This window comes from Bombus huntii, chromosome 12, assembly GCF_024542735.1.
Source record: "Bombus huntii isolate Logan2020A chromosome 12, iyBomHunt1.1, whole genome shotgun sequence".
In the NCBI taxonomy this organism is placed as follows: Eukaryota; Metazoa; Arthropoda; class Insecta; order Hymenoptera; family Apidae; genus Bombus; species Bombus huntii.
The window spans coordinates 8539031-8556906 of NC_066249.1; the positions used below are offsets into that span (position 1 = coordinate 8539031).

Genomic DNA, 17876 nt, shown 5'->3' on the forward strand with positions numbered 1-17876 from the left:
CATTCAATAATAACACTTAATTACAGGGATTTTTGACAGATAGTGGAGATGTAAATTTGGACAGAGTTCAACTTATAATGTCTGAGCTGGGCGATGTCGAAGACGAAATTTTCAAGAAAAGACAACAGAATGAATTAGCCTTCAAGCAACGTGAAAAAGATAAAAAGAAACTATTGCTGGGAATCGGTAATAATAAACCAAAGTGGATTCCTACGGGACAATTTGCACCAACTGTATGTTTTAACTTGCAGTTAGTAAAGATTTATCTTAATAGTACCGTTTAATATATATAATTTTTATTACAGCGTATTGGTGAACATGTGAGTCCAGTACAAAACGCACGTTACGAAGCTTATCAGATGCGTGTTTGTGGTCAAAATTATCATACAAGTGCAAAAAGAAGTTCTCAGGAGATGTTAGAAAGTATGATGTGTCCTGAGGTACGTTCTAGATCTCTATTTTTATTCGTGCATAGTATGTTCGTAAATATATCGACTGTTCGTAGAATTCAACTAATCAAGTAACGAAACGTAAAAGAGAGTCAGCTGAAGATGACTCGGACGACGATCAAGTACACGATGAAGTTAGATTGTGGGAGGATGGCTTTAAAGATCGTTATTACGAATCGAAATTCGATGTGTCTCCTGATAATTTAGCATTCAGGTAAGATAAGTTATACGATGAAATATATCACGTAGATTCTGAATTGTAATAAATTTTATTTAATCACATACAGGAATAACGTAGCGTTGCAGTATGTGCGCGGTTTATGTTGGGTTTTACGATATTACTATCAGGGTTGTGCTTCATGGAAATGGTATTTTCCGTATCATTACGCGCCATTCGCTAGCGATTTCATCAATATCGGTGGTCTTTCTACCGAATTTGAGAAAGGAACTACACCAGTAAGTACTTTGAGATTGAATCGATCATTGCAAAGAATGTATTTACCTTGTTTTGGATGTTTTAGTTCCGTCCATTAGAGCAATTGATGGGTGTATTTCCAGCAGCTAGCAGTAAACATATCCCTGCGCCGTGGGCAAAATTAATGATCAATCCAGTAGGTTGAGATTCGTTATATGTAAATTATATGACATATAATTTCCGATACTTATCAAATTTTTTATATTAACTTGCATTAGAGATCGCCGATTATCGACTTCTATCCGGAAGATTTTAAGATCGATTTAAACGGTAAAAAATTTGCTTGGCAAGGAATAGCTCTACTTCCTTTTGTGGACGAGAAACGATTGTTCAAGGCATTGGAGCCTTATTACGATTGCTTAACAGAAGCAGAAAGTACGACGTCTATTTCAGTAAATAATAAGATTTAAGTATATGATTTCTTTAAAGTTCATAATTTAATATCGATATTAATGTTTTTAGAGAAACGAAACGTTCAAGGAGACAATCGGCTATACGTAGGACTTGGCAATAGTGGTTATAATTTTATAAAGGGACTTTATACGAATCACGTACTATTCGACGCAGAAACTCAAATATGCATAGACAATATGCGAGGTATGGTTTTATTAGCAGACGATTGCGTCGGAGATGGGGCTACTTTACCTTCGCCCATAAACGGTCTACCAGTCAGGAATAACAAAGTATATTGGTACGTATGAAATACACTAAATCTTAAAATAAAAATACTTATTTCATCTTAAATCGGAAGTACAATTTTCATCTTTTTTCTGTTATAGTGCCAGATTCAGGGATCCAAAATATAGTAGTAGTTTCATTTTCCCTGCGAGGAAGTTGAAGGGTGTCAGAGAGCCACCGAGAGTTTTGAAACCTCAAGACTTTGATCAAATGAATCGTAATACTGGAAACACTTGGAAACCACAAATTGGTTTCACTCCTTCCACGCAAGTAGCTACATTGAACGATGCAGGTCGAAGAATACTTAGGTAGGTTACAATAATATTATCTTTATAGTATTTGTAGTATTTAATCAATTTAGCACGAACATATAAACACAGGTATTTCTTTTTGTACGTAGACATTACACGAACCACAATGGAGTGCCACCACCATACAATCCCGTATCGATACCACAGTCGCTATATCCAGCACATCACGGTAAGTTACAATTTTAGATATATTAAATTAATTGATCGATGTTGAGATATCTGTTGATATTCAAAGGACAATTAAGAATTAAGAAACAAAGTAGAAAGGAACACGAATCTGATTTATATTAGAAAACAAAGTGGTCACCGCGCGTTAAGTCCTATGCTCAATGTGAGTCACAACCCTTGATCTTTCAAACAATACCGTGCTTATTAGAACCAAATTGGAGCGCACGCGACTCTTTCACCAACAACACAATTCTTCGTTGAATAAAAACCACGTACGGGTGGTATTCATTGTTTTCTGCGCCCTATCAGAAGTCGCGGCGACACCCCATCTCGTCATTTGTGTACGTGTTTCGTGTTCTATGCGTCGATCGATTAAAATTGTCTCAGGACAAGTCTTTTGTTCGTCGATCTGACGAGTTTTTTCTTTCATAATGTTATATTAATTATAATCGAACAAAGCCATAAATTAGCTAGTACCTCGAGTAAGGATTTGATTCATAAGGATGAATTATAGAAAGCTGACTCGCATAATAATCTCCATCTAATAATTTGGACCTTGGAACTGATTATAATCGAATAATCGCCAGCTGAACGAAAGTTAACGTTCATCGACATTTTTTCTTCGAATAAATGAAAAGCTAAATCCACAGAACCAATGTCTGCTCCTATATCCTTGCTTCATCGTACTTTGCTTTTTTCGTTCTATATAGATGGTGAGGGAAATCGTGTTCTGTCCTCGTCATCCTCGATTCACCGCCATCTCTATGCTGGCTACATCAAACTCGTTAAAGTCACCGAGAACTGTCCCCGAAAATTGGGAACCGATTAGGGCCGTCCCAATTAAGGGTCGACCACCGACAGTCGTTAACGACCTTTGACTTCGTAGCCACGCAAGATTTTTCCATCTAAAATCCAGCTGACAAACTAGCGAGACGGGCAGGAGAATTGATTCTCCGTTTGCTTCGAGTTAGTTGCTGCTCCTTGGCTGCATGTAGAATGGAAAGAGAGAGAAAGGTGGGCGAAGAGGGGCGTGAGGATGGGAAATCGGGGGTCAGAGGCGGGAGCAAGAGCGTGTAAGGGGTTTGCGAAGCCGAGGGGCTTCGGTCCCGGATTAGCTTCGAGGGTAGTTCGTCACGTAGAGCGTGACTTCGGCCGTTTCGTTGTTTGGCACGTCGAGGTGGAACCAACGGTTCCACGGTTTCCCCCAATTATAAAACAAACGCGGTGCACTCTGTAATTATCCAATTAGTGGATGTTCCACCATCATCGCCTGCTATCACCGTCGTTGCAACCATCGTCAGATCGTCGTTGCAAACCTGCCCCCGGCTTTTCACGAATCGTCCGTTCTCTCCCCAAGCATCTGTCGATCTGTCTGGCTGAGATTACAAAGCCGAACAAACGACTATCACTTTGTACCAGTGATTCGTTATCGTTCCTCGTTGTCGACGTCCGAGTTCCTCCCGTGGCCTGTAGCGGTACACCAGCTCCAGGAACTCGGCTCGTCGACTACGCGAACTCTAATGGGCGTGCATCTGTGTGTCGATGATCTTTACGTGTTTTGTGGGGGATTTGGAATTTTCCTTCGAATGGTATTATGGAAAATAATAAAAAGGAGACACGCAAATTATTGGTATATTATCGGTCCTCCTTTCGATCAATGAAATCAACGAAAGTCGATAAATTTTCCTTCCATTCTTCTTCCTCACCTACGATTACGCATGTGTCTCTCACGGTATAGCGAGAGTTTATTAATCTTAAAGATGAAAGGTTTATTTAATTAAGAAATTGCAAATTTTTGTAATTAAAACAAGGCGCGAGAAGAATTATTCGCGAATTATGAGAACGCAGCTGGAAATACCGATTCTGGGAAGATGAATTACGATCGTTGGACGATGACAGGAGCAGGAGGCGTAATCCGATGGGTGCACACGCGACAAGAAGTAGTCGGCGCGTGACCGTAAAAACAAAACGTTGTTACACGGTGTGTGATTGATTTACCGAGGGGTGTAAACGCCAGGCACACGCGTGACCTGGTCGAACGGACCCTTCGTCCAGGAAGTCGCATTCACCGTCCACGTATGCGAGCATTCCAACGTTCTCGTTAATGCGTTTAATTTCTGCATCGAATACATTTTGCCATCGTCTACCTGAAATTGACATTTGTTCCAAGACGATCAAAGATCAAGCAGGACAGTTTCACGCTGGAGAAATCAACGTTGTTTGGATAATGTGTCGCGGAGACTCGACAAGATCGAAAATTTGAAACAACGATCTCTCGAAACGAAATATCGTATTCTGTTACGATCAGGCGAATCACCGGACCAACCATTACAGGGAGGCAGGCTATTACAGGAAGGTGTAGAAAAAGCCGCGGCTCATTTACAACTGTATTTCATGAATCTTCCTAGTACCATGGGTCAAGCACATGTTACGGAGCAAGCAAGTCGAGCAAGCCGGCTAAAGTAAAGCGAGTCAGCCAGCCAACCAAGTAGCAGCAAGCAAGCAAGCAAGCAAGCAAGCAAGAAACAAGCAAGCAAGCAAACGCTTCCTAGGGGATGAAGTTGAAAGGAGGAGTAGGAGGCGAAGGGGAAGCAGGAGGAGAGGGTTGGTCTACGTTCGTTCGTCCATATCTTCGTCCAGATGACAGGTGCAGAGGCCCCTCGTTAGACAAATTAAGCTTCGTTCTTGGCCTCCTGCCTCGATGCCATAGCGTCTACTACTCCTCTCTACGGCTTTGTCCGTCTGTCTCTATTCCATCCTCGTCTCTCCGCGTCTCCGTGTCTCTGTCGCGCGCGCGCGCGTCAGCTCGTTCGGGACTGGTTTCGAGTGGACTGCAAACACTCGTGCAGCCAGCGGTAGCAGAGCCTCGAATCGCGCAGACATCGGGCGCAAGACCAAGAAGAACCGTCCGGAATCGTGGCGCTCGCTACCACCAGCTATCCTAACGGCGATGCATAGAATTCCTTTCGAACGTTCCTGGCGAATCGACGGAAGCGAATCGTGGCAGGCTCTTATTCGTGGAAGGTTTACGAGGGACAGACGAAACGACGATTTCTTATCACGACGACGACGACGACGACGACGACGACGACGACGACGCAGTTGTTGCGTACGTTTTTGACGTTTTCTGAAAGTTCGAGATGTCTATCGAAGATCGAAAATTTAGTCAAAATTAAGTCACTCTGCCGGACCATTTTCTTCTTCCTTTCTTTTTTTCTTTTTCTAATAAATTACCTATTACTCGATTTCCACGTAAGATCACTTACACGAAAGCGAGCAAGTTTTAACCACGAGACGATCGAAATCTATCGAAAGCGACTAAAATATGTTCGTCGTTGAGTCGTCTCAACGCGACGACCATACGAAACTATCAGAGTGCGTATTTTCTGAAAGCATGCACGTTCACGGCGCATCTTCGGTCTCGATTCGCTGGTGGAAATTACCTCTCTGGGCCGCGTCCCATCCATCGGCAGCGAGGTGTGCCGCGTCTATTTACAAGCTTCTCTCTTTCTCTCCGCCTTTTCTCTGTCCCTCGCGGAAACTGGCTGCCGCTTTCACGAGATATTACCTGTAATGTCCGCTGCATCCATTACGCGTCATTATCCATCCATTAGTCGTTTTCAGATGCGTAAAACGGACGGTTCGAAAAAAGACGCTTAGACGCTGCGATGCGCGGAACGGGCCAGCCTCCTTCTTTCATTCGCCTTTCTCTTTATCTTCTGCCACGGGAATATTCCCTCGAACGTCCTTCTCGCTTATCTTGAAATTATTCCGAATATTTATCATTATTCCCATCTTATGGGAAATGGTTTACCGTAAATGTACAGAACGGTATAAGACAGCGAGAACGATAGAAACGAAATCAGGATACTCGTGAATTTTAAATAATTCGACCTTAACGAAGTTTCAACTACGTATTTCCGAAAGACCCTTAGAATAATCGAACTTTAGAAAATTCTCGATAATCTACTCTTAAAAACACGCTCGTTCGATCTCCGACAATTGACCGTAATTGAAAAAAGATAATAAAAGTAAACGATGAGAGGCGATTAGCAGACAAGCATTTAGCGACTTTACAATTGATATGTCAGCGATTACGAGCAACTCGACGGTAATTACGGGTTGGACCGGTAACGAGGACACGTGTTTTCCATGGAAAAACTTCGATCTCGAAGACGAGTCGAACAAAGCGATCCAGAAGGATGAAGTAGGAGGAGGAGGAGGAGGAGGAGGAGGAGGAGGACGAGGGAACAGAGGCTTCTTCTCTAAATGCTCGTTCACCCTCGCCTATTCATTCTTCACGTATGTCTACTACCTGCGATACAGCCTCCCCGCCATTAACTATAGGATCCATTCATCTTCGAGAGCATAGGTGAACTTGTCCTCGCGATCTCTTCAGACACTCGATGATGCCCGCGCTCTGGCTCTCTTTGGACTGAAACTTCAAAGCCTGCTCCTTTCTCTCAACGGAGACAGAGAAAAGGAGAAAGAGAGTAGGCAAGAAGTAGGCAAAAAAAAAAAAAAATATGCGTTTTATTATCAGAAGGTTTTCTTCTTCTTCCAGTACATCTTTTACCATTCCGTCTAATTCATCGTAGATAGATTTATTTCCGTGCCTGGGAAACGGAGGCAAAAGACTGGAACAATTTGATTCGTGTGATCGGTAAAATTGAATATCTATAAAAATTGTAAGATACAAAGGAGACTAATGATAAGATTTCAAGTAAAAATTTCAAGATCACCTCCATTTTTGGATACACGCGACGACGGATTTTAATTGTTAAGCTTCTCGATTCAAAATAACGTTGAAAATTCTTTTCACAAGAGTTTCTCTAATTTGGCAAAGAATTCCGAGTGGAGTCGAGTATGTGGTTGATTGAAAATTCGTACGAACCACGGGGATAACGATACGCTCGTGCTCCCATAGCCCGGCAACAGGGACAGATACGGTCTCTGTTTTCCATGGTGTGGGACTGACGGGCGTCACTGGCAGCGCCGTGGCTAATTTCCTCGGCATTGAACCGCATTGTGCTCTAAATCGGCCTTCCCGCCTTCGAAAACCCACCCCCTTCGCAACCGCATGGACAACCTACACCGTATCTCTCTGTAGGATCGTTCAAGTTCATTCAGTTTTTTCTTATTTCTCGGTTTTCCTGTTATCGGAGAAATCGTAGGTAATTTACTCTTCGTCTCGCTCTAGATTCGTACGTCCAATAAATTATCTCCTATCCAGTTTAATAAGATTTCTCGCGAATTTGGCTTTCTATGGTAATTTCGATAATAAGTTGCAATCGTCTTATTGACTCAATTTTGCCCCATCTCTCCGACTTTCGATCGTTTGCAAGAGCCTGAAGAGAAAAAAGAACGACATTCGGCGTTTTATCGATTTAATAATCGTAATTACAAGAAAATGGGCAATTTCTCTCGTTCGACTCTTTACCTTAAAACATCGAGCCACGCGTCGAGTTGCGAAGGCGTCAAGTTCTCAAGATCGAACGATTCTTAATATCTCACCAGTCCAGTCAGCTCTAAACAAGCTTTGCAACGTGTTTACAGCGATCTGCAGCCGCCGATCTCGCCTGAAATTATAAAAGAATGACGAAGAAGAAACGAGAAAGTTTCATGGTCGAAGCGTGCACGATGCGCGAGGCCAGAAGAAAAGCGAATTAAGTCCGGCCAGAGTGGTAGATTTAATCGCGCTATTTTTTACCTCGCGGAGGAGCACGGGTGAAAAGTCGTGAATATCCGCGAGGTGTCAGCGAGCCGCGGCTCCTTCTTCACCACCGGTAAGAAATCGTGAAACGGGTTGAGGATGCGTGGAGTGGCGAACCGGAGGGGTAGGATGAGAGAGCGACTCGACGTCGAGAGGGATCCGCCCTCTCGTCAAGGGTCCAGCCAGTAGACAGTCTCACTAATTACGCCGCGCCTCATTAGCGTGGAAGCCTGGCAGTCGCTTAAGGACACGTACGACGAGTCTTCTTCGGTTTCGTCAAAGATACAGATTTCTTTTTCCCTTTTCTGCTCCTTCTTTGCTCTACCCTTCCTCTGTCTCGGTTCCTCCTCCTCGCTCTTCGTTCGTTCTTTCCTTCTTTTCTTGTTTCCTATCTCCTTGCTAACGGATGAGAGGAGAAGGCAAGTGAAAGGGGGGGGGGGGGGGAAGGCACAGGTCCTTTACCGCGATTCTTCCTCGCTCGCTGACACTGAAATACTAAAAAAAAGAAAAAAAAATATTAGCAATGAGAGAAATCCTCTTGTTGCCGCGACGCAAGAGTTCGAAGAGCACGGGTGTCCGCGCAGAGATCCGCGGGGTGGAAATTGCAGTATGTACGTGGAGAAGTACGTGGTTTCTTGGGTAAAATTGGGAACGATAAGAGCGAGTGTTTTTCCTTTGTGGCGAAGATTTCGACGGTCGTCGAGGATAATTTATAGGGACTGTTGCACAGATTGCCGATACTTGGTATTTAACGAGCACGTTATTCGGATATTCACAGATAATTGGCTACTTTTAACGTCGACGATTTTTAAGGAAATTCTAAATTATCCTATTCGAATATACTTAACAGAGAAATTCGCGTAATTATATTGAAAATTATCAATTTTATACAAGTCTTTATACGCATCAGGGATTACGCAAAAAATTTCCTCGTCCTTCGATGCAATCGGAGCAATCGAAATCGTTAAGGGACACAGGAGGGGCGTTTGGGATCACTTTGATTATCAATTCTTCGCTTGACCAGCTTTGGTCCACCAGGATCGTCTGACTCGAGGCAATTCTCTCGGCGAGCGTGAAACTCTATTAGAGCCAGAAGGGCCAGCAGCTACGGTACCGTTTCGATTTGTTCCTGTGAAGGGTACGTGCGATTTCTAGTGGCTAATAGAAAGGCTGCCCTCGACTCTCTATAGTTACTGCGAGGTGGAGGAGGCAGGGGTCGATTCGTTTGGTCTTTTACTTAAAGCCAAACCGACCCTATATTCGTTTATATGATCGATATTATCGGACCATCAGTTGCCTGTTTAATCGGCCAAATGTCCGATTCGTAACTGTCCGATACTACTTAATATTTCATGCTGACACTGCGATGCTCTATGTTGCATTGCTTTCTCTGACTTTTGCAATTCCTAGCGTAACTGCGTACAAGGTAGAATATTTTTCTTTCTAGTTATCGTACCTTACGACATCTGAAATTTCGAATATATTCAGAATATTCTTTCGTAATACGTATCGTTGCTTCTTCATTTCTGTTGCGATACATATTTGTAAAAAATGTCCAAAAAATCTGAGGCTCGTGGTACTATAGTAAATAATTTTACCACGATAGAAAGCAATTCAGAGCGAAAGCAAAAGGAAAAGATATTTTCGCAGCGTTAGATCTATTTTCCCCGAAATTCTCGTTACGTTGACTTCCGGGGCTAATTGAAGAGTCGAGGACCGACACGTCTGCTCGTATTACGTTCCCATGAGCTAACAGGGGACGAAGGTCCTCTATCGTTCGTAAGAAAAAGAACGGCCGCGAGAGAATTTTCCTTTCTTTTTCGGATCACCTGAATGGAGGAGCCTCTTTCACATAATAAAAGTAAATGATGCGCATATCCTACGTTCTCCGGCCAGCCAAAGAAAAGATACGTTGTTTTGTCGAGGGATCATCATCGATACACCTGTGCACTAACTTCTAATTTTCTTCTCTTTACTCTCAGAAATAACTCGAATGCTTGTAGTTTTATAGAAGAAAATCTTTACCTATTTTTCTCCTTAATTTTTTCATCAAAGTTAATTTTTTCTTCCACTTAGAATTCATAATGTCCAATTTCTCTTTCGTAGTTTTTACGTTGCGCGCTGAAAGTAATAAAATCGTATTAATAACGAACGATAGATACTTAATAACCCTGCCATTAATAGCCAGTAGTAGCTTCTAGATCCTGACGTACTAAATCGTAAATTACTCGTACCTGTATCAACGAACTTATGTACATCCGAGATCTGAAAGCAGTCATACATAGCGTCATACATAGAGCACGGGCTGTTTAAGTTTGGAAAAAGGGAGCAACCTTGTACTTTGACCCTTGAGGTGAAAGTGCATCGGTCGAACGTGCGTTTAAGCGACACTATCCGGCAAGAAAATTCGCGTGGCCTTCCTCGTGGGATTTCTATTCGGTCCTTTTCCTTTTCTAGCTCTCGTTCCAATTAACCTTGAGGCCACGAAGCGGCTACGAGCCTTTCGCCTCGCAGGATGCGAACGAGAGCATAAAGGGGGCAGTCGAATGAGATTAATTCAGAAATGACGACGAGTTCTTGTTGCCTCCCTGCGTACGCGCGATTATATTCGACGGATGTGCACGCAGAGAGAGAGAGAGAGAGAGAGAGAGAGAGAGAGAGAGGCTGGACGACTCCCTGAATATATGTGTAAACACGCTTCGTAATACCCTTCTTTCTACGGTGATTTTGCTTTCATTCCTTGCTTTTTCATATCCTCTTTTTATTGCTTTTTTCATCTAGTTTCTAGTGTTTTCGTTTTAAATGTTTTTCCATATATATATTTTTTTGTGATTGTTTTTAACTGCTCTTTCTTTGCTGTGTTATATAATTAAGTAGTGTTTTTTAGACGTTCACTTAGTCCGCTCTCGTTGTTTTTTTTTATATAAAACGCAGTTTACGCGACGAACGCCTTGATTCTGGTTTATGACAGGTTCAATTCTCTTCATCGTCGTTTAAAGATCCTCGAAAGACGCATTCGCGACTGTTCAACTGTCATTGTTGCATCTCCATTCGTCTGTCATTTTTACTTCCTCCCTTTTTTCACGCCATGTAAATTACATTTGCGTTTCTGGGTCGCGCGATTAACCGACAGAAACGAAAATCAATCGTGGCGTGTTTGCAACGTCGAGAATTCGACGAATGAAAATGTTTTCCGCTTTTCTCTCCCGCCTTTCCCTCCCGCCTTTCCCTCGCCTGCCGACTCGCCGATATTTTTCTCTGTCCCGGAATCGGGGCTTTTCATCGTTCCTCTTTCTCTTCTCCTCTCTTGCTTTCGTTTTTTACCTTGGCACCGTTTCTTCGCGCTCGGTTGCCTCGAGAACCCGCTCTACGCGCGTTTGTAATATCAAGAAACCGCGGCGTCGGTGAAATCCTCGGTTAGTATCCTCGAGAACGTAAAGAAAAGGTGAGTCGGTCCCGAGGGTGCGGTTTTCCACCTCATTTCCGCGCGAACGCGGCGAACAACGGATTCTAAATCCGAAGGAACAGAGAAACTGCCCTTCTCTGTCTTTCCTATTGGATTTCTTCTATTGTACCTTGCTGTAGACATCGGCGAAGATCATCCGTCGAATCGGATTTTAGCAGGCGCCTTGACCGGTTTTTTAGACATTGTGCGGTTTTCTAGAGGATTCCCCAACCTCTTTTTAAAGATCTTTAATGCGGTAATTCCTATTCCTTGTCATTGTCACCGAAGATTCTCGAAAGTATAATCTCGATGATCGTTCTTTTCCAAATTTCATCCTGTATGCAACCAGCGTATTATTTGAATTCGTACGATATTAATCAATTCGTGTATCATCCAAGTACTGGCGTTTCCTCGTTCGCTGAAAATTAATTTTATCAAGCAGGCGTTACAATTTTCGTTATCGAATTGCTTTAAGACTTTCACTTTTACGCAAACCTTATAATGTACGGGTGTAAACACGTCATCTCTGTAGAGATCAATAGATCATGGTCTAGTAGATTGTAGACGGTCAATAGATCGAAGGAAGAATAAGAATTGCAGGCGCTTTTAAAGTGGGTCCCTTTCTTCCTTTTCATTTCGGATCGGAAGTGTAAAAGGTTCTCCAGGCTTAAGTGGCCGGATCCATGACACGTTTTGATTCCTGCGGAACGTATCAGGTTTCGGAACGTACGGTGGCCGTGTTCTTCTCGGTTAGGGAACGATCTCGTTTCTGAACGTGTCGACTTGTTGACCCATCTACCAGCCACTCCCGAAGGATCCGATTTCACCGACGTTTCGAGGACTCGCGACCGTGCTGACCGTCCAGATCTGGCCGTGGAATCCTCTTCAACTGGCTTCTCTGGAATTTCCTCGGACCACCGCGTCGAATTTCGCGGTTCCGCCGAAAATTTGGATATTCTTCGCTGTTTGCTCAATCAAACTACATTTCCTCGGTTCCCTGTGTTTGGACAATCTTGCGTCTCTGTCAATTAATCTTAAAACGATGCTACAAAGATTCAATCGTTACGTTGCTACAAAACTTGAGATCTAGTCTTGACGTCTCAATCGAAGAGAAGTCTATAAACAGAACGGAGGTTCGTCGTTTCAAACGACACCTTCGCTAGGAAAGCTGGCGTGTTGTCGCACGGCCACACTCTCCTCCGCCTACTCCAGAGCTCTCGAAGGGTCCTTGATTTCGCAACCTGTACGAAAGTCTCGCGGTGCGCAACGCGGTTGCCGAGATCGGAGGTGACGGAGACGCACGGATGGTTCGCGCGTTGCCTTACGATAGGGTACGAGGAGTAGAAGAAGCAAACTCAAAGTACAGAGGAAGGGAAATAAAATAAAGAAATAAAAAATGTGGAGGAAAGATCGAGATGGGAAGGAGAAAGGGAGAAAAAGAAAGGAGAGAAAGGGAACGAAAGAAGGGGATGATATCCCTCTCAGTGTGTAGCATTTGAAGGAGACGACGCTTCTCTTTGCAAGAGTAGAGATCCTGATGGGTCTCGGGAGGGGCGTATTTACAAGGAGGAGAGAGAGAGAGAGAGGAGTACGGAAGGAAGACAGGCGGAGGAAAAGAGGAGAGATACGGGACGCAAAGGGGGCCACGAGGAAGAGGACGATGGGAGTGAAGCATCCTCGACAGTTCTAGGATACTCCTTGCCGGTATCCTGGGGTCCTCGCTGCACAAGGACCATCCTCTTCCTCTTCCTCTTCTTCGCGACGCACTGTTTTCCTCTCTTTTTTTCTACCAGTTTAGGTCCTTCTTCCCTCTTCTTTTCGTTCCTTTCTTCCTCCCGTTCCTTTCCTAACTTCCTCTCGTGACGTTTCTGCGCCTGCGACGTTTATACCTCCTCCTCTTCCTCTTCCTCTCCCTGTTCGTCTTCTTTCTCGTCTCCTTAACTCCGTTACAAAGCCGAGTAGCCACCTTTTCAGCGCTCTTCTCGCTTTTCAGGATCCACCGCGTCTCTACCGCAACTCTTCAGCTCGCGACCTCCTGTGCACTCGTGTGCTTCCTCCCTCGCCACAGCTCTCTCTCTCTCTCTCTCTTTCTCTCTCTCTCTCTCTCTCTCTCTGTCCCTCCCTCCCGCCCCCTCTCTATTCTTTCTCTTTCTTTTCTGCTTGTCTCCTCGTTCTCCCGGAACCTCCTCGGTATACTCGCGCGTCGAGCAAGTGTGTAGGATTCGATATCACCTAATCACGATCCTCGAGCGGGAACAGACTCTTCTCTCGACGACTTTTCGACGGCACGAGGGGCGTGATTGTTTTTTCTTCTGCTGTCTCTGTTCACGAGCGTTACCTTAATGGTCTTCCGATACGTCTTGTAAAAGATTCGAGGACCTTTAAACGACTTGTGGTTAGATGCTTGGTGAACGGTATTTGAGTTCATCGGATTGAGTTTGATCTCGTGTCGCATGCAATCGGACTAAAGTTTCTGAATGCGAATCATTTTCTGGTCAATCCTCTAATCTCCTATCACGTGGAAGTATCAACGAAGCATAATAGAAAATGTCTATTTTTATTTTGTTTCATTTATTCACTACTAGTTACGAAGTTTTAATTCTTCGGTCGTACCATATCTACTTTATTATTTTCCAGTCATATTTCCTATTTTCTATTCCATTTCGTTGCAATTAACGCGTCTCTATATCAAAAATGAAACTCATGTTCTCCCCCGACTTCTAACGAAATGATAAAATCAACGTGGACCCATCACGACGACAATCACAGAAATACCAATTTGAAACTATGAAATGGTTCAAAGATCATTCAAAAACCGAGACAGCACTCGACTCGCCTCCTAATCGTCGAGTCGATGCTGTCTCTTACGATCGTAAATACGGTGGCTGTGGCTTCCGGAGGAAAAGGTAGCGTGGATGTAAACGCGGCCATAGAGGACGCGAGAGCGGCGGAGGTAATGCGCCAGCTGAGGCAAGGGTCCTTGCTTTGACTCCAAACTCACCAGTATAACTGAATGCCTCTCTATAGGCCGAGTACGTGCTTCTAAGTGCATCCTGATTTTTCGAAGCTCTTTGATTATGCCCTTCTTCTCTCTTTCTTTCCCTTCGGCTCTCCTGTTACCTTACCCCCTTGTATTCGCATTCTTCTTCCGTCTTTCCGGCTTTACCTTTGCTCGATCTGCAAACGGAGGACGTGGAAACAGCTATCGATTTACTACTAATGTTTCTTAAGGAAGTTATATTATCTTATTAACCCGGGAAATTCGACTCTACGATCTTTAATCGATATAAATCTTTTAATATGCAACCTTCGTAGAATTCCTTTATCCATTCGTTTGTAGTTTCAGAATTATTTAATAAAAAAGACTTACTTGTTCACGTTGTCAAATCAAATCTCGCTATCGATTTCTTAAAGCCAACTCCTTACGCCTTACACGGTGAAGCGAAGAAATCGATTTACGGATTGAAACGGGCTTTTGGACGGCTCGGGTAGCGGCTGGATCTCTTCACAGGTGCACAAGTAGCTGTGTTGATTTATTTGATAAATGAGTAGTGGATAGGGCTTTAAGCGGGCGAGAGAGAGGGAGAGCTCTCCAGCGGAGAGTCCTACAACGCCGAGCGCACTACTCTTTCGCTCCTCTGCTTTCGTTTCCTCTCTCCCTCTCACTCTCTCTCTCTCCCTCTCTCTTTTTCGCCTTCTCGTTTTTTACCCCGACTCCCTCTTGCCTCCCTGAAATCAAACGTAGAACCAGTTGGACCGACATAGGTCCCGCGAGTGCGATTCAAACACTCTCACCGTGGCTCCTCTCTGCTACTTTCATCGTCAATGCGATTTTCACTGCTTGTTTCTCGCGGTACGCCCTGTCTCTTCGAGCTATCCGGAAACAATACTCTCCCGGAGAATACGCTTGAAATGATACGAAATTGTTACAATGTTACACCAAGTGTTTTACAAATATTTATAATAAATTTTATCAAACGGTATTGCACATAATTGACGATACCGATCCTTTAAAGAAGATATCAAAGAAGAAATGTTCCAGAAAGGGCAAGGTCCACGTGCACGCGAGACGCGACTTGATCCAAAACGGCTGAGCAAGCAGGCCGTGCGAGCATCGTCGGAGCCAGCTATGCAGAAATCCGCGTTTTTCTTCTCTTCTTCGTGGTTCGCCAATGTTCCGCCAATGTTCCGCCGATATACCGTCTCCTCCTTCGTGGAGGACTAGAAAGCGAAAATATTGACTCTGTCAGCCGGTCGGTTCAACGTATAACGCGAAAGAGAAGCGGCCGCTGGAAGGCGGTACAAATTAGGGACGGATATCGTATTGTTTTGGAACAATGTCAGAGGGATTAGCCAGTCCGTACACATCGAGCGTCCACGTGAAAACGCTCCGTTTCGTTCCCCTTCCAACATCGTTACAATTGTACCGACACGGCTATACCGATTTATCCTGGAGAAGCCGGGAAAATAACAAAGGATCCGTCTTTCCAGTTGAAACTTCTCGCAGACGTGGCACACGACGAGGTCTGCTCTGCTTGTAATCGAGAAGGGACGACGATCAGCGATTCCGTCGTCGTTATCGGCGATGAATAATTAATGTCGTTAATGAATTAAAGATCACCGTGGGTTAAAGAAAGCCAGCGATTGACTGGTTGGCTCGTTAAATATTGGCTGCATCTTGCACAGCTTCGCCAACGTGTATTGATTTCGTCGCGTCTCTGACTAGGTGTATAAATAATTTCTAATTTGAAGAACGAATACGTTCCCTGAAATATGACATTGTTAACCTGAAAATCAATTTGAAAAGATTTTATAACAACTTCCACCAAATTGATGACAATTGATAAGATAAGACAATTGATAATATATGAGGTGTATTGTGTTGTCCGTGATACTTATAGCCGTGCTGTAGATGTCGCTGATGGAGGTTACTGCTATTTTTCTTCTAATTTAGGATGCGTGAAAGAAAAATCGGGTCCCGAACGTTCGTAACCTAAGGCGCTAACCACTGCGCTACCATCGTCCGACACTAGTTAGTGTCGAGTGGTGGTATTTGCTGTGGAGTGCCGCCACATATAAATCACATATATATGTCGGAGATGAAAGAACACCGGAGCCTTTGGAATTTTGGATAATCCCGCAACATTGTAATCTAGAGTCTACTATAGCTGTAATTAGACAATTGTAGTTATTCAATCCGATTGTAATTGTTCGCGAGTTGTGATAATGAGCTTGGGCTCGAGGCGACAGCCAGTCGCCGAACGTAGCCGCGGTCACGGGATGAACGCTTTGTCTAACAAAGGTATGGAGTAATTCTATAGCTCTCCTTAAAAGAAATATTTGTGGCGGCACGCGACAGTAAACATTCCAACGGTTTCTGTCCCGTGGCTCGCCACACGCAGACCCTATTCTTGGAGCAAGATGATGATGCCAGATGTCGATGCGTCTCCGGAGTACATGTTCAGCTAGCCCGAGGGCCCGTCATAAATCTTAGAATTTAGTTGACTAAAGTCCTTCGAACATTCAGTCTTTGTCCCAGCTACGGGAAGATAGGAGAGACCTATTTTTCAACGAACGGCGTCTCCCACTAGCAACTTTCCCTCGAGGGCGGCTAGCATCTTTTTCTAACCATCGATATGGAGATTGACCAATTAGCAGCAACGCCAAATTCCCTCACCTTCTGAACGAAGGGTATCCTCGACGAATCCGATGATCTCGTGTCCTCAGACACACCCCATCATAGTTTTCCTCTGCAGCATCATCGCGACGGAGAGTCATTCTCTCGTGAGGTCGTATTAGCGAGTAGTTACTTAGAGTCTGTACGCTCGGTGGATATTCCACGTTTTCGCAAAGAGACCGACTTAGATTTTTGTGAGCACGTACATCTATCATCCCGTTGACCGCGGATTCGTTATTGGACCTAAGACCAGCATCACTAGTATCGCGAGTGTCCAACCGCCGCGGTTGATTGTCGAGTCGGTAGCATCCATACTCGTATTAACAGACCGTACCTTCGTTATAACACGACGATGGCCGATTCCAATGAAGATTCATCGAACGCCCACAACCTTATTCCTGACCCCTCTCCGACATATATTATCATATATATATTATATATGATTACGTAGATTGATATTTAATAGTACCTAATCGATAAATAAGTAAAATAGGAAGAAGAACGATTGGATGAAATTTCTTTTTCCTTATCAGAGACACCGATGTGTTAAAGCGGGTGGCAAAGGCGTCAGATAAGGCACCATCGTTGATTGGATCACCGCGAGAAATCGATACCTCAGCCCCCTCTTCTCCGGTTCGGAGCTTCTCCTTCTTCGTTTCAACCTCTGTCTTCGTCGTTCCTCCGAGAGTACACGCTTTCACCCTCCACCTCCTGTCTCTCTCTCTCTCTCTCTCTCTTTTCTGTGTTCCTCCTCGTGGCCGCCGCCGTGGCTGCCTCCAATTTCCCCGTGACGGGCTCCTGGAGGATTCTCGAGTGCCCTCTCATCGCCCTCTGGGCCATCCAACCGAGCTCTGTCCGGCAGTCTCCATGCCAACACCCGCTCGATAAATTTATTGGTCGCCTCTGACACGAGTGCTTCTGCATACTTCTTTCTCCTTCTCTCTGGTACTTCGTCTTATA

At 44.2% G+C, this 17876-nt stretch overlaps 1 protein-coding gene and 1 long non-coding RNA gene across 2 annotated transcripts in view; one reads left to right on the plus strand and one right to left on the minus strand.

Moving 5' to 3' along the window:
• The window catches only part of LOC126871557 (5'-3' exoribonuclease 2 homolog), a 32006-nt gene that overhangs the window by 3284 nt on the left and 10846 nt on the right, over nt 1-17876 (plus strand). Inside the window, exons 8-16 of the mRNA XM_050630484.1 lie at nt 27-233; nt 306-440; nt 506-663; nt 737-905; nt 971-1060; nt 1143-1299; nt 1387-1615; nt 1704-1910; nt 2003-2082. Coding sequence (XP_050486441.1) covers nt 27-233; nt 306-440; nt 506-663; nt 737-905; nt 971-1060; nt 1143-1299; nt 1387-1615; nt 1704-1910; nt 2003-2082 — 1432 coding nt within the window. The remainder of the gene's footprint in view (nt 1-26; nt 234-305; nt 441-505; nt 664-736; nt 906-970; nt 1061-1142; nt 1300-1386; nt 1616-1703; nt 1911-2002; nt 2083-17876) is intronic.
• On the minus strand, nt 6613-16235 carry LOC126871588 (uncharacterized). The gene is made up of 2 exons (XR_007691689.1): nt 10029-16235; nt 6613-9915 (listed from the first exon to the last, which is right to left on the minus strand). It is a non-coding gene; the product is annotated as an uncharacterized LOC126871588 (long non-coding RNA).